The sequence below is a fragment of the Spea bombifrons genome, chromosome 2 (assembly GCF_027358695.1).
Source record: "Spea bombifrons isolate aSpeBom1 chromosome 2, aSpeBom1.2.pri, whole genome shotgun sequence".
In the NCBI taxonomy this organism is placed as follows: domain Eukaryota; kingdom Metazoa; phylum Chordata; class Amphibia; order Anura; family Pelobatidae; genus Spea; species Spea bombifrons.
The window spans coordinates 128,067,633-128,084,443 of NC_071088.1; the positions used below are offsets into that span (position 1 = coordinate 128,067,633).

The window sequence follows — 16,811 nt, forward strand, 5'->3', positions numbered from 1 at the left end:
ATCCCTTTCTTAACCTTCATTGTTTAAAACTATTAAAAAACAACTATTGGATTTGACAAAGCCAGGGACCAAGTTCCCGGTGTAGGTCTCTTCTTCAGACACTGGTAGAATGTTCGGTGTTGCTGGATGTAGCTCCGGAGTTTATCCAGTAATCCTCCTAATCTCTCTCCGTTTAACAGTTACGCGCGTCCACCCCTACCTTACCCTAAGAACCTATTTAATCGAATGTGCCGCGGTGCTGGAGGTGTTAAACCCTTTTGTCTGGTACAGATATGCCCGTGTTATATTTGATAAACCAGGCATTATTTCATGTGCAAAACCCTACATATTCATAATGGCTATGTATGGATCCACGGGGATCTGTTTATAAATTGAACGGTCATCTGGATGTGTATGTACTCACCGGTAAATGTTCAGATGGATATATACCTTTCCTTTTTGTTTCCTTGTCCTCCCATGAGTTCACTGCAGGTACATAAGCCGTGTGCCCGTCCGTGCTCCCCAGAATGCATTGTATGTTTCTTTACAGGAAAAAAGGGTTGTGACCATAGCTGTGAGTTGCAAACATATTTTTGATTGGAAGCACTTATAGAACTCACTTGCGCTCACGATTTATTTTACGCAGTAGAACATATTACACGCTTAATGTTCCTGCTAGAACTACCCCATCATAGTCCAGCTATTGGCCTCCTTAGTTCAATGTAACAGAACTGGAAGACGTTGTCGTGAATTAGTGCATTAATATTATTTATTGCCAGACACCGAAACATTTTAGGATGAATATAAAATGTGTAGCCTGGTCTAGATGATGCATTGGTTGCATTTCATGTAAGGATTATTACAACACTTAGGTGTATTTAGCATCGCATTCAGAGAAGATTGCAGCTGGAGTTATAGATCTTCGCTGTCAGTACGTGAGCAGATTAGAGTAGATGATGGCAGAAATGATGTGGTGTAGAATATTTTTATCCAAATAATTTGCAGATTTAAGGCATTGCATATTTATTACGCGTGTATTCGTTTCTTTCACATGTATTGTTGTGATCCACCAAGAAAAAAAAAACTGTTGAATAATTTTCTAGATGGTTGATTTGTATTGTTTAAATTCTGTCTCTAGGCCTAGGTTAAAACTACTTCATGCACAGTAAACTATTCTGTTCCTTATCCTTCCAAAGATATTTAGTATTTATTATAACCTACTTTTATTAAATCATACACTAATTGGGATCACCAACACAACTACAAGAAAATTCCGCATGATGTTACCGCATTTTTATTTGAATCCTTTCCGTGACGGATTATTGCTCAGAGGGTTTAGGGCTGCAAGAAAAGCGTTCAGAATAGATCGGGTTAAACACCAGATCACCAGATTTCCAGCCAATGGCTTCCCAATATATTGCTAAGTTATTAAATTAATTCACCCTCATATATTTTGATAAGTGGTAGGAACCATTTTGTTTACCGGCTGCCCTTTATTAAAAAAAATTAATACTGAAGAGCCTCCCTGCCTCCCACACACTGCGGTCCTGATGTGGCCCCGTGCGGCCTGGGCTGGTCTGTTGGTAGTACAACCCTGTTTGGACATTTAAATCAGAGCGGAATCTCAGTTTGCTCTATTAATTCCAGGAATAAAAAAGTTATGTTTAATAAAATGTGTATTTTGGTACTAGGGTGTACTAGGGAGAGAAATTGGCTATTGGGTGCCCCTGGAGAAACTTTGAGATACTGACCTACAGCACTAGCTGGTTTTATTTATTCAGCCAGAGTAGCTCATGGACCACTTTACCATATGGCAGGGTCCTGAGCTTTCAACTTTGAAAACATGAATAAAATCCATAGCTCAAATGTGCCTTAGCAGTAGAGCCTGCCTAACGCGATGTAACAAGTATTTTTGTCACATGTTTCTATTACGTTTGAGAACTCGCTAAAACTTGAGATTCTTCATCTAATGGCAGATGATGGCCGGTATATAACGGCGGTATACAAATGTATGCTTTCCCAGTCACTAGTACCCCATTGTGCCTCACACCCTCCAACATGGTGCATCGCATTTTGAAGGATGTACAGACTAGACTTAGGCGCCAGCCAACTCTTCGTCTTCGTATTCCACGAATATTTGCCCATCCCTGTGTTCGGCGAATATGCGTGTACATTCTTTGTGTTCGTTTTTTTTTCTTCCATCTTTTGTATAAGGGGTTAATACGGGTTAACGAGTACCGCTACACAGCAGCTTTGGCGCCAGGATTTTAAATCTCCGTACGAGCAACCCTATTGGCCGCCTGCAGGGGCCTCCTCTGCAGATGTTTAAAATCCTGGTGCTGCAACTTGGCTGGGAGAGACCACTGGTATCCCAGCTCCAAGAGTTAAAGGTCCGTACGAACGACCAATAAAGTCGCTTGTACGGACCTTTAACTCTTGGAACGGGGAGACCATGGTCTCCCCAGGCCAAGTTACACCGTCACGAGTTAAAGGGACGTGCGAGTGAATCTATTGGTCATCTGCAGGGGCCTCCTCTGGCATCAACCAGATTTCGCCCGAAATACAAATGCACAAGCCTAGTACAGACTATACCCACTGACGCTTTCATATGTTTTTTCTGTTCTTGCCTACATCACTGCGGTAATAGATCACTTTTATTGGATGAGTTATTGCTTGCGTCTCAGCCCCGAGAACAAATGTCTTACGCACGTAGCATTCATTTTCCCCGTGTTCTTTACCATTGCAAGCCTCAAGGCCTGATATCTTCAAGAGTGTCGCTAAAAGTAATATTCGAGAAAACCTTGGCTAGAAAAAAATAAAAATCAAACCAAAATTCCTTTCAGGATTAATGTTTGGGCCTCGCAAGAATCATTATTTGTAATTGCCTTTGAGCTGCTGCCCCATTTTCTGTTTGAAATGTCCCTTTCCTTATTTAGAGCGCAGCTGGAGAATGAAAAGAAAAAAAGGGAAATCGCCGAGAAGGAGAAAGAGCGAATAGAACGTGAAAAGGACGAACTAATCGAACGTCTGCGACAAATCGAAGAACAGACTTTAAAGGCGCAGAAAGGTAACGCCTATAGTGCAGCGTTTGGCCCGATGCGTTTAATATCTTTACAGGGGAAGCTGCGTCTTTACACCGGACGCATTCTAACGGTTTCTGCAGGCCTTTATCTGACACGCCGACTTTAGAGAGTAACAGTCACCTTCATCGCTTTTAGGGATCGTTTTAACCTTTCTGAGGCAAAATATATGCTTCCTTGTCCTATGAGTGTTTTCCTTCACTCACTCACTCACTCTCTCTCACACTCTCTCACCTGATGGGAAAGAATAACACATGCAGCTCCCCATAAGGGGAAGTTTAGATTCCAAGCCACTTCCACGCTCTACATAAAACATAATTAATGGTGCTGGGGAATTCAAAATTAGTAAACTGTGTAAATGAAACCTTTTAGTAAGTACATTAAACTGTAAACGGAAACATCTACTGTATCGCCTACATTCCGTTTAACTTTTTCACTGCAACTAATGTTATCGTCCACTAGAAGAGCTGGGACTGAGGGACACCCTGGTCCAGTTTGTTTAGGACTGATGTATGAATTTACAACCCTCTTGAAACAGGAGTATCTGGGCCCATCGGAGAAGACCCAGTAATAAAGGAGGAAGCACTTAATTCTGAGCCTGCGCTCCTCCCCCTGCTGCCAGGCATCAGCTCATCGACCCTTAGCTAAGCACCAAAATAAACCGTGTTGGATGTGTGCTTTTGCAATGGGCAGAATTAATCGGAGTCGGATGATCTGCCCGCTTCCTTTTCTTACATATAAAAAAATATTTTTGATGTAATCAAGAGACAAAACCATGATTCGGTGTAACCGCACGAGCTTGGAATTGACACACTTTTCATTACTGTAAAGGAGGGAGCACACTAATATTTTCATCTGGCTCACACGTTGTCTGGTCAGATTTAGTTTGACAAGCTGATTATGTCCCAGGGCTCTGAAATAGCCTTGACATGACTGCTCATAAATACTCATTATACAAACCACAGGCGTAATATCGCTTCGGATTGTTCTATGCCACCGGACTTTGGAAATGGTAATTTTCTGCATTTTCTTCTCTTTTATTACTTTCTTTTATTGTTTATGTATGTATTTTCTTTGTTGAATTATAGTTACTCATTTTGGTGGCAAGAAAAATATTTAAATATATACCGTATTAAATCTGTTAGAATATGCACTCATTCGATGTGCAGAAAAAATGTTGCATACATTATTATTAAATGTTTTTAAAAAAAGAAAAAAAAAACCAGTGTAATATATTTTTATATTCTTGCAGCAGGTACTCCTCAGCAACTTAAAATTATGAATGGTGCCAACTTTTCAAATATTGTATTTCTTCTTTTTTGTAATGCGTTCCCTGTAGCGATTCGGTTGAGGTCAGTGCGGGTAGCACCAAAAACTGCATTTCTGCTAATTTGTTGATCTTTGGATCGCATACGTGTGATTGGCTGATGCTGCTCCCTTTGATCTCTATAGTTGCTGAGCCCACACCGACCACTTAGGGCCACTTTCAGTAGAAGGACCCAAGGGAAGGGGTTAAATGGGACAGAAGGCTAATTTTCCAACTTCAATACATAACAATGCTTGCTTTAACATGCCGTAAAATCGCTTTTGTAAAGGAGATTATTTTCTTTTTCTATGAAATATATTATTTATGCTGCATTAAGGGTGGGCATGATTATTCCTCCCCGTTTTAGGTTTGCTCTGATTCAGGCGGCCTTTGTAAGGCTGATGTGGGGAAAGGGGAGATCGGATTATGCTAGTTGTGCTTGGTTAGGAGACCGACTGCTGCTTCCCTGAAGTGGACCTTTAAAGGTGGATTCTCGCTAGGTTTTATTAGTAGTAGTATCCGGTTATAAATACATGTTTTCGTTAAACAGTTCTAATCTTTGCATATTATGTGTTCAGTTGAAACAAAAATAATGCTGACCCAGCATACCGCATACAGCACTATATTGTACGCTCAAGCAGAAACTCCCGCTTTAGGTAAGCAGAACACATACACATCGCAAATGTAGTACTGTCAGAAATACAGCTTTACCTGAAAGCAGAACGGTATCTTTAAAAAACTACTATTAAAGCGGTGTTATAGATTTTCTCATTTAACCAAACAGATCACCTGCTAATTGAAGTCTGTGATTCCCTTTCACTTCTCTTATGAATTACAGAATTGGAAGAACAAACTAGAAAAGCTTTAGAGTTGGAGCAAGAGAGGAAAAAAGCCAAAGAGGAGGCCGAGCGTCTGGAGAAAGAAAGGCGGTCGGCAGAGGAAGCTAAAGCAGCCCTGGCACAACAAGCTGCCGATCAGATGAAAAACCAAGAGCAGTTGGTGAGGGACTGCGTGTCAAAGCGATTATCCAGATCTTATCTTGGAAAAACAAATTACTTACGATAAGTGCCAATGGAACATTGACAGTGCTGTACCGTGTTAATTTCTTCTTACTTTTAAGTACTCGTGTGAAATGTCATAGTGCAGTGCAGAATTCTATGCCGAGTCGTCTGGTAGAGAAGATGTATTTATTCCATCGGTTACGTGGCACGTGGGGGGTACCTTGTTAATTAAAATGCCCTTACATTTAAATTGCTTGTTCAAAGGAAATTATGATTAGTATAGAATGATAATTAGGTTCAGGTGATCCATAGGACAGACTTGGCATTTGTCTGCGCTTGATGTTGTGGCTATACTATGGAATCAGGCAGCGCAGCGGTGATTCTTGCACACATTTATGTATAAACATTTCCCAGTTGAAGACTATAATATCCATAATCTGGCTTCAGGAGAAAGATTTATGTATCTTCTGATTAGTTTGACATCATGTTTTGGCTCATGTATTTTGTATTGTATCGCTGTTTGCATTATAGGCGGCTGAACTTGCAGAATTTACTGCCAAGATTGCTTTATTGGAAGAGGCAAAGAAGAAGAAAGAAGAGGAAGCCACCGAGTGGCAGCAAAAAGTAATTCCCGCTTGTGTAACTTTTTAGATGGGATAAATGTGGCTTCCGTGGGGGCCGGATTGACCAGTCTCTGCTGGTGTGATCATGGGCACTCTGGACCAGTCATCTTACTTAAACATTTACATATTTAAGATGATGAGTTACTGAATACAGTAAAAATCTTTCTTTCAGAATGAGAACACCGCCACCATTATACTGCGTACGTCGCCTCCAGCAGGCACTAATTTACAACAATGGATTTAAAAAAAAATTAAAATTGTTACTTTGAAGACTTAGAGCCCCTAGTCGCTGAAACAGTCACGACTTTCTTTTTCCCCAAATATAATTTAATGCACTGTGGTTGGAGTTGATAAATTTCACCAGCTGTGCTATTCAAATTTATTTTCCCAGAAGCACAAATCGCACAGCTTCATTTATCAAAAAGAATACTTACAGTACAGCGGCAAGCAAAGTATGAAGCAATTCAGAAAAAAAATAATTGCTTTGGAAGCCAAAAGCTTTTGTGTTTTGGTGTTAGGGCAGAGCACAGTACATTAAGTGTTAACTCTGTCTGCGGGGTACCTGAAATTAATGCGTTTCACTTGCATGCAGAAATTATTATGGAAGGTGCAATAAACTGCAAGAAATTAAATACCAAACACGTGTTTAAGTGTAACCCTGAAAGATAACCTGTTACCTGTGAGAACGTATGGCTCTTCAGGGCATCAACACAAATGTATAAAATAGTAAGCAGCTAAAAAAAATATTTCCTAAAAATATACTTAACACTTCTGGTCACTCTGTGATCAGCTACAAAAAAGTTTAACCCCTGCACTCTCATGGCTTTAGTAGTTTGCTACTGCAAACAGTACACACAAAAAAGTTTTCCAGACTTGCCTTTAGCTTGGCTGCTAAATCACACAACAAAAAAGTGTTTTAATTACAATTTGCGTAAGTACCCAGAATTGCATCAAAATCATTTAAATTGTCTTGGCAAGATAAAATAAAACAAATATAATTTAGCATATAAATTCTATTTTTTATCTGCAATAGATGCTTCATTAAATGTTCTTTCCTTTTTTCAGGCCTTTGCTGCCCAGGATGATCTGGAAAAGACTAAGGAAGAGCTGAAAACGGTAATGTCTGCTCCACCGCTACCGCCTCTTCCACCGCCACCACCTCCGGCGGCCCCTGCCGAGAATGACCACGAGCACGACGAGCAGGATGAGAACAGTGCCGAAGCCAGCGCCGAGCTGTCATCCGAGGGGGTGATGAACCACAGGAGCGAGGAAGAGAGACTGACGGAGACTCAGAAGAACGAGCGTGTGAAGAAACAGCTTCAGGTAAACAGTGTGGTCCAGGAGAATTCCCACCGAGCCAGAGTCCCTTTCCTTTTACCACTTTTTTATAACTTCGTGCTTTAAATGGAAATTACTCCCCTTACTGGGGAATATTGCAAATGGTTCTTGGTACAGCAATGTGGTGATTTATATTATAAACCTTTAAACCTTAGCACTGGCTGTTATACAGAAGTGATTCCCGGTGCGTTGTTTATTAATCACAAATGTGCTTGACTATCATATTAGTTTGATTGTTGTATGTGTGACGACCTATAAAATAGTCTCTTCCTCTAAATCGTAGCCTAAATGATTTGCTCTGGTTGCTGCTGCCTTTATCATTGTCATGCTGACTGCTGTTTGTTCTTCAGGCTCTGAGTTCCGAGCTTGCTCAGGCTAGAGATGAAACCAAGAAGACCCAGAACGATGTCCTCCACGCGGAGAATGTAAAAGCGGGCAGAGACAAGTACAAGACGCTGCGCCAGATCAGACAAGGCAATACAAAGCAGCGTATCGATGAATTCGAAGCTATGTGAGGATGTTTTACGTAATGCTGAACAACCAACATAGAAAGTAGGCCTTTGCGGGACTGATGGAGCGTGCCCTACCTTGCCAAAGCACTTGTACCCGTCTTACTGTGGAGGTTAACCAAGACGTTAAAAGAATTTCAGCTTTAGCGTTCTGTATGTCCCGATTTATGTTTAACAGCATATCGATGTGTCGCTCATTTTTCTGCATCGTCGTTGATATTTTTGTGGGGGAAAAGTAGGCGTTTGCTATTGCAGGCTTTCACGCTTTTTGTAAGAATGTGTCTGAAGTAAAAGCCTAGAGCCGGGATACCTTCGCCCTGTTTGGAATTTGGAATGTTTAGTAGACTGCTAGGAAGTGGAAATGTACATTATTTTTGTTTAATACAGGATTTGTTTATAATTTCACGTTTATCACAGATGTTTCCATTGTCGACCTCCCCGTATTAGTCTAGACCTCATTCATAAGGAAAACTGACCTAGGATACGTGGATCATCTTGATCATGTGAACCAGTTTCTCTACGAATAGCATCAGAGACAGGAAGTCCAATCTTTAGGTTCAACGTCGTAGCAATAACAAAAAAAACCTAGATAATTCTAGCTAAATGTAGAAAGCAAACCCAAGTCCCAAAGTATGTGCAGCCTCCTACTACCTCACATAGATGACTGGTTGTTTGTCATAGCACCAACATTTTGTGTTTTGCTTCATTAAAAGCTTACTCTACAGAGTTCGTATTTTTGTTAAATTGACATCTTTTAGTCTTTTTACTGCTGCGTTATACCGGTTATTAGACAGCCGTTGCTATATTCCATAGCGGTAATTTGAAAATTCTAATGTATGAGGGGCTCCATGATCTGATCATTATGGATATCCTGAAGAAGGGATTTGCTCTGTTCATCGAATTACTCGTTCTGTATTGTCTAATCGCCTATATAAAGATGTATTATCTTACACGTGAAAGCATACCGCCCAATTGATGATGGTATATATAGCAAAAAGATTGGAAAACGTACTATAGATATTATTAAACCAAGACCTTTTCTCGTACGTCACACACTTGGATAATGTGGTGTATCGGCCATAAATAGAGATGTGAGTTTTCTAATATATATTTATACGTATATATATTCTCCAATTGAGACTATACTGTTACATAGAATCATTGTTTCAAAGGGCATTATTAAGGAAACACAATTTACAGGACAAAACCCTGAGCGTCCTCTCACTAAAAGGAGAGTTTGCAGAAGAGTCGTGTTTCTGCTCCTTTGCTTATTCTGTGTTATGAACGTCTAACCCCAATGAGCTTCTGCTGCGGAAGCTTGGCTGGCCCTGAGTAATGTGTAGTTTATATCTCTCTGATTTCTTCAAGGTCTCCTCGCTCATTGAGAAACTCGCCTGTGTTGTCCCTTTTTCTAACGAATAGTGAAATAAGTGAGCTGAAATCACATCGTCTGCCTGCTCTTTCTTTAGTGAATAAACCCCAAAGCCAGCGGAGCTTCTTAAGTTGAGTTTATACCGCTAGGATAGAGCTCTTTGCTGCCATGCTTCACACTTCATACTTTGAAGCGTGGCCATAACATTGTCTTGACGTAGCTTGGTGTGTGCAGACGCCTGTTAATAACTCGCTCCCAATACATATCACGCCGCCGCCGCTGCCTGCTTTATTCCACCAGCCCAACGCTGGCAGCGGGACGACGGCCGTTTATTCTGTCCGATTGTATTAAGTAAAGCTATTGATAAGTCATAAAGGTTTGAGATTTTTTGCCAATGCGAGCTATAGCGCTTCAAATGACTCCTATAACGTTTTCATCTATCCAGGTGAAGAATGTTTGCATTCAAGCGAATGGCTTACGCTGTGGGCCGTAGCTAAAAAGGGAAGTTACCGGGATCGTGATACGCGTAACAATGTTGCAGTGTTTAGGATCGTAGTCTAATTTCATTTTGGGATGGTGATTTTGCTAGCCCCAGGCCTTGCACGGCAGGATAATGGATAATGCTAGACCATCTATACCCCAACAATGGCTAGGATTTTACCTTTTTGTTCACCCGTCTCCTAAATCACTATTTTTCCGTTAAAAAGTCAAGTGGAAACTTTTTCTTTCTACAAGATAAACTGTTTATGAAACTGTATATAATTACTACTGGACAGAATGCTTTGATTTTGCTAGCAGGGGAAAGCTGACAACTATTTTCATTTTAGGCGCTGTTCAGTTTACAATTATTTTCTCTGTTTTTTTTGTTGTACGTTAAAAGCTACAATTACTATTTCCAAAAAAAAGTTGTTTAACAATAAAGATATATTGGACAGTTCTTTTGGCTTCTGCATTCTCATTATTGAAGTATTATTCAAAAAGCTGAAAAAACGGTGTGCTTAAGAAACATGACGTAGTAATTTGAGATGTGGGCAATCTATATCAGTCGAGGGGATTATGGATTATTTTTTTGATCACTAAAAAGTTTGCATGTGTTACTTGCAATTCTACATAAGTCATTAGGGTGCCTAGGGTAACATGATTGTTTCCTTTTTATGCCTTTTTTTACATTTATTTGCATCATTCTCAGAAGAAAATTATTTGGATCATTCTCAGAACAAATTGTTTGAGGAGCAGATTTTCTTACAGGGCTCTGTTCCCTCTTTAAGATACAGATATATATATATATATATATATATATATATATATATATATATATATATATATATATATATATATATATATATACACACTTTTTTTATTTTTTTTTTTGAAGCCCTTCTCCAAGTCCACATGGCTCTTCCCCAGGTGGTGGTGGTATTATTATTGTTTTACATAGTGCCATCATATTCCATAGCGCTGTACAGGACATAAGTAGTATGTGATATAACAATATGATAGAAATAGGTGAGGAGGCCCTCACCTATTTCTTTTTGGTGCAATTAAAGAGCGTGGCTAACCACACACAGCCCAGGATAGACCTCAATGGGGTCCGGAGTGGTCATGGCCACACACTGTGACCTCGACGCCGGGTAATGAATGATGAAATTGATAGCGTTGGATCCATGCATAGATTGCATCAGTGAGTGGATATCTAAACCCTGGTATCTAGTCAACAGCTGCAGGAGACTTGAGCTATCTTTGGAGGATAGAATAAGAATTATGAATACAGGGGGCAATCCTTTGTGTTTGATATGAGGGCCAGCAATCATACTTCTTTTGACCACCTTCCTGATTCCACATACAGTACTTCCTAGAAATGAAGTATTTTAACTCTTATTATTATTTATTGTTTTACATAACATTACATAACATGTATATAACATTACAATATGAATTGGTCATTGAATCCAATTTTTGTTTTCTTAGTGATCATTTAGTTTCTGATTCCACCGTGAAATATTTCATCTGAAGCCAGGTTACGATCAGTGGTATTTGAAAGTGTTTTTTTTTTCTTTTTTATATCGTTCACGCAGTATGCAGCAATATGAAATAATGCAATATAGCAGCCGGCATACACTTAGTCAGATAATATGTTAATGATAACTACTTGAAAGAGGCTCGTTATCACCAAATATAATTGTGTTCAGTCATGTACTTACACGTTCGCTTCTTCCGCTGAACCCTTGCCAGGCTGCCAAGCGATCCTAGTGAGTATCAGAGGCAGGAGGATGAGTAATTTACAGCAAGGGTTATAAAGTCAGCAGCAAACTCTGCACAGCCTTACGATAATAAATGCAGTCAATAAAGTCTCAAAACGCAAACTTATAAAATCAGCTGATAAACAATATAACAAGCTGTGGTTATCTGTCTGTTACAGTGCGATCGGTCACTGGCTTCCTTTCTATATATATATATATATATATATATATATATATATATATATATATATATATATATATATATATATATATATATATATATATATATATATATATATATATATATATATATATATATATATAGTTCATTGCATTTAAATCCATGCAGCCCTCCTTTCGTGCTCGCCACCCGCTTACTATCGATAAAAATAAAATGAACATTGCGGATCTCACCCTAACGGGGGGAAAAAAAGCAATTAAATGTCCTCGATGGTGTGGAAAGCGGTTACAGTCGTTCCGTGAAGCAATAAATAGAGACATCTAAGCCTATTACGTGCAAATATTACTTAATACAAGGAAAGAACTGTAAAACAAAACTAGCACGGATGGGATGGGCACCAAATTACGGTCCCCTACTTGGACTTCATCTCAAGATATAGGGGAACATTATGTATGTATGTACGTATGTGTATGTACGGTGCCTACAGAAGGTACAGAGATAATTAGCATCACAAGATTGGAGCTGCAATTGCCGACTGATACAAAAGTACATGACTGATCATAGTCACGGCTTAGAGTGCTGGTCAGTGCCTCTGATCTCGCTAACTGTCTAAACCTTTTCTAAAGAAGGATACCATAGCACTAGAAAGGGTGCAGAGGCGGGCTACAAAATTAATAAAAGGAATGGAGCAATATAGTTATGAAGAAAGGTTAACTAATTTAAATCTGTTTAGTTTAGAAAAACGTCTCCTCAGAGGGGATATGATAACGTTATATAAATATATTCGGGGCCAATACAAACCATTGTGTGGAAATCCGTTCATAAACAGGACTATGCATAGGACACGTGGTCATGCGTTTAGACTGGAAGAAAGGAGATTTAGACTAAAGCAGAGGAAAGGGTTTTTTACAGTAAGGACAATAAGGATGTGGAATTCTCTGCCTGCAGAGGTAGTTTTATCGGAGTCTGTACAGACGTTTAAACTGCAACTGGATGGATACCTTGAAAAACATAATATTCGGGGATATAATCTTTAATTATGGGGAAACAGCTTATTGATCCAAGGGGAAATCTGACTGCCATTTTGGGGTCAAGAAGGAATTTTTTTCCCTGGTTAGTGCAAAATTGGAAAGAGCGAAGCCGGGGTTTTTTGCCTTCTTTTGGATCAAACAGCAACAAATTAACAGATATAGGAAAGGCTGAACTTGATGGACGCATGTCTTTTTTCAGCCTTTGTAACTATGTAACTGTCCCATGAGGCCCACTGCAAGCAAAAGCAAAATAGGGGGAGAGTGGGCCAAAATCAGGCCTGTTCCACATGAAAATTCCTAAAAACTGGTGGTGCCCCCCATTTTGTCCCCTAACCCTTTAATCCCATCCCTCCTTTCCTTTTAGCTATTTTTTGTTCCACCTCTTGAAGTAGCATTACCCCAAGTGACAAATTCTGGGGCAAATGTTACTCTATGTGCCTGCCTGTAGAAACCATGATGACATCATATGCGTAGTATATCACAATTAAAGGGTTAATAATTCCTAGCTCGTCTAATTTGAGATTTGGGAGCCAATACTTCTGTTTTCTGCCACCGTGCACATTTTTAATTGTGGACTACGGGTTTATTTCCTCTAGCGATGCAGATGCTCGTGCTCGTTCCGCCCGCATCGACAGCATATTGTTCCGAGACATTAAGTAGAATAATTAGCAATCAGATTTGGACTTTTGTTGTTTTATTTTGTTGTCGTAGGGAAACCATCCAAGAAAGGCCGCGAGCGGTAACGCTGCGCCACACAGACACCTCATTGTCTTCATACCGAGGAAGCAGAAACTCGCGCAGAAAGAGCCTCTCAATCCATTTGCCAAAAGGCACCATATGTTGCGGCATGTCTGCCTTTCAGTAGTTGAATGTAAAATCAGTTCCACTTCCCCGAAGGCAAATCGACTTTGTCTTACCCAAAAATTTCTTTGGGACTACAAAGTCAAAATCAGTTTTTAGCAAGCCCATTAAAGCCGTTAACGTGTTTACACAACAAACGATACCAAAGTATCCCCAGCTCCCTATTTGTTTGACGGATTAAGACAAAATAATCATTATAAAAAAGATAAAAAATAAAACAGCGAAATACGTGTTTTGGTTTTATCAGATTTTTACCAGCTTCTCAAAATATAAAATATCTAAGCTTACTGAGGGAATGCGCCTTTCATTTTTATTGTACAATTCCAGGAAAAACATATATAATAGTTGGACGGTGTAAAAATCTATGCTGCATTTTGTTTCATGTTTTAGTGTTGAACAGAAACTGTGAATTATTGCGTTTTGGTCCAGAGCAAAAAAAAAAAACACTTGTCAGCAGCAGCGATATAAATCAAGATTTCTGTTAGAAAGTGGCTCATTTTGTTGTGTTAAGATATTGACGACCTCGTCATTCTTTCGTGATTTATCTGGGCTCGTGTTGGCTTTTAATTAAAACACACTGCACTGTGTTCAAGTGCCTTTAAAGAAACAACCAATCAGGAAGAGAAACGACATTTTCTATTGAGAAGACCATTTTCCCAAAATGTAACACTCTACTAATTAATATCATTTCTATCTAATTGTATGTAGCGTTAAGGGGTTTATGGGCAATGTTCTTTTAAGTGTGGTATTAAGCAAGCAGCTGACCTGTGGCATCCATACTGTGCCATATTCATTGTTCAGCTAATTCACTTTCTCATAGTTTACCCAAATTGTTGCATATTGGGAACACATTATTTTTTAATACGGTTTAAAATCTAGAATCCCGGTTAGAACAAAATTCCCCCAGACCAATCTGCCTTCGTTCCCGACCAAATAAAGTTATTTATGGAGATCCCTTAACTGTGTATTTGGAGGTCTCCACAGTCCTTTGCAGAGCGTTTCACATTAAAACCTGTTCAATGTGAAAAAAATTATTAAACCTGTAATTATAGTTTCATGTTTTTTTGCTTTTAGTGACGTTAAAAAAGACATTCAAACTTTTTATATGAAGACATTATCTGTTATTTTCTCAGTATAGTCAGCAGATGATATTTTCTACCAAACTCTTTTGCGACATTAGTATATCGTATACGTATACTGAACAGTTTAACCCCGTAGTCCCCAGTAACATTGAGAGAATTCAGTTCTAGAAAGAATCTATGGTTGAGAATGAGCAGATGTAAAAATGTCTCTTCGTGTTCACAATGTACCTTATAATTGGCACCTACTTCAGTTTCCAGGATCACCCTTCTTTTACTTTTCTACACCTAAATATATTTAAGTCTAAAGTATTTCCATGACCACATATATTACCTGTTACCTGCACGGGGTTCCCGAGATGGGTTGGCCTCAAACAAAACCAAAGAGACAAATTCCAATTAAAAATGGTTTAATTGTTGCCTACAAGAAAGAATCAGACAGTGGTTTTTCACGGGACACGGGGGGGGGGCACATTGCCAGTGACACAAGGAAAATAAATGTAGGGGTTTCTTTTATTAATAAGATGGGGTTATGAGCTACGGGTACAACAATATTACATTACAATAGGTTGGGTATTCGACCCCATATCACAAACATCCAAACATTGCTTGTCCTACATCTTCATACATACAGAACTACAATAATAATAATAATATTAAATAAATATCAAGATGTGACATTTATGACCTAGGAGAAAAAAATAACTACGCTAAACATTAAAAAAATGCAAATAAATAATAATAATAATAAAAAGATTATTACAAAAACGGCTATTCACACTATAAATACTTCCCTGCTGGCTACAGCAAACCTACTGATATAACCATTATAAAAAGGAATCGCGAGATTCCAGAAAAAAATATGTGACCTTATTCCCCGGTTCCCTGCACGTTAGCCACTCGAGTCAAACACAATTACTGTTTGATACGGGAACACCGCCAGGTTTACAGCATAAAAAAATCCCAGCCTAGTTAGAAAAAGAGTCACATAAAAAATAACTATTCTTTAAAGCAGAATAACGCTTGATTTGGTAAACTATGCACTACGGATGAGTTGAAACATCTCATGGACTTCATTGTGCATTAGGAACCCCTGTGAGCTTTTATTGCAGGTAGGCCCTGCATTATGTATAAGTCAACTGGTGAGTGCTCACTTCCTCTTTTCATTAAGCTGGGCTGCTTAACCCTTTGTGTTGGATCAACGCACTGGGACTGGCCCTTCCTAATGTATAGTGAAGTCGTCTGCAGCTGCCAGTGAGAAATACAGAGGCAATATAACGAAGGATTATTCCCAAACTAGCAGATCGTAAACAAAAAAAATAAGTTAGCACGTGAAATAGTGTTAAAGTACGCCATTCGCTAACTATTTTCTAGAAATCCAACAAATTGTGCATAATTTATCACAAAAACTGTTAGGTATGATATTTATTCTACAACAAATAAAGTTCATTTAAGTACATTTGTTACAAAATACTAGCATTTGCAATGAATTTTAGTTTGTTTACTAAATATAGCGATCTGTATTCAAAACTATCAAAGAATGGCCCAGGCAAAAAGCCTCTTTAACCCCCCCCCACGCACACCCCTACCAGGTATGACCAGACTGACTGCTACACGTTGGGGGCATTTTTTGGGGTGTCTGTTGGCAGCCCCTGGTCCCGCGTATTCTACTAGAGATGAAAATGTTTTCCAAAGAGCCTTTGCTGTAGAACAGCTGAAATGGAACCCAAGATTTCTTACGCCATTTCAATAATGTGAAGCCAAATATCCCAATACTGGCAGTACTTTGACCAAAAAGGGATATGAAATTATACAGGACAACCATTCAGTTGGACTGCACAAAGCGAGTACTCCATAATACTTTAACAACTAAGAAAAAGGAAATCTATCATCCTGATAGGATCTAAGGTGAGAAAGAGGCAAAGCATGGAAGAACCTGGGAACTGCCTTAAAACTATGCCCAAAAAATGTTGCTCTCAGCCAGCACTTAGCCTCCTCTATTAGGAGTTAGCTAATTAAGCCAACTGATTTTCCTTATATACCTAATACATAGTGGCATTAAAAGGGGATGCTGTATACATTCTTTGGAATATAAGATGACACGACCTGTAAGACCTAACCTTAAGGAATAGAAAAAAGAAAATCAGCTGGTGTTTGGGGGCATTAAGAATATAGAATGCTGGTCATTTTTATATTAGTGGGCATTGTGTT

The 16,811-nt window shown here is 39.1% G+C and overlaps 1 protein-coding gene across 1 annotated transcript in view; it reads left to right on the top strand.

Annotated features, from left to right (window-relative positions):
• The window catches only part of RDX (radixin), a 44,772-nt gene extending 36,930 nt beyond the window's left edge, over positions 1-7,842 (top strand). Inside the window, exons 10-14 of the mRNA XM_053456453.1 lie at positions 2,916-3,046; positions 5,204-5,364; positions 5,898-5,990; positions 7,055-7,312; positions 7,678-7,842. Coding sequence (XP_053312428.1) covers positions 2,916-3,046; positions 5,204-5,364; positions 5,898-5,990; positions 7,055-7,312; positions 7,678-7,842 — 808 coding nt within the window. The remainder of the gene's footprint in view (positions 1-2,915; positions 3,047-5,203; positions 5,365-5,897; positions 5,991-7,054; positions 7,313-7,677) is intronic.
• Positions 7,843-16,811: the final 8,969 nt, after the last annotated feature.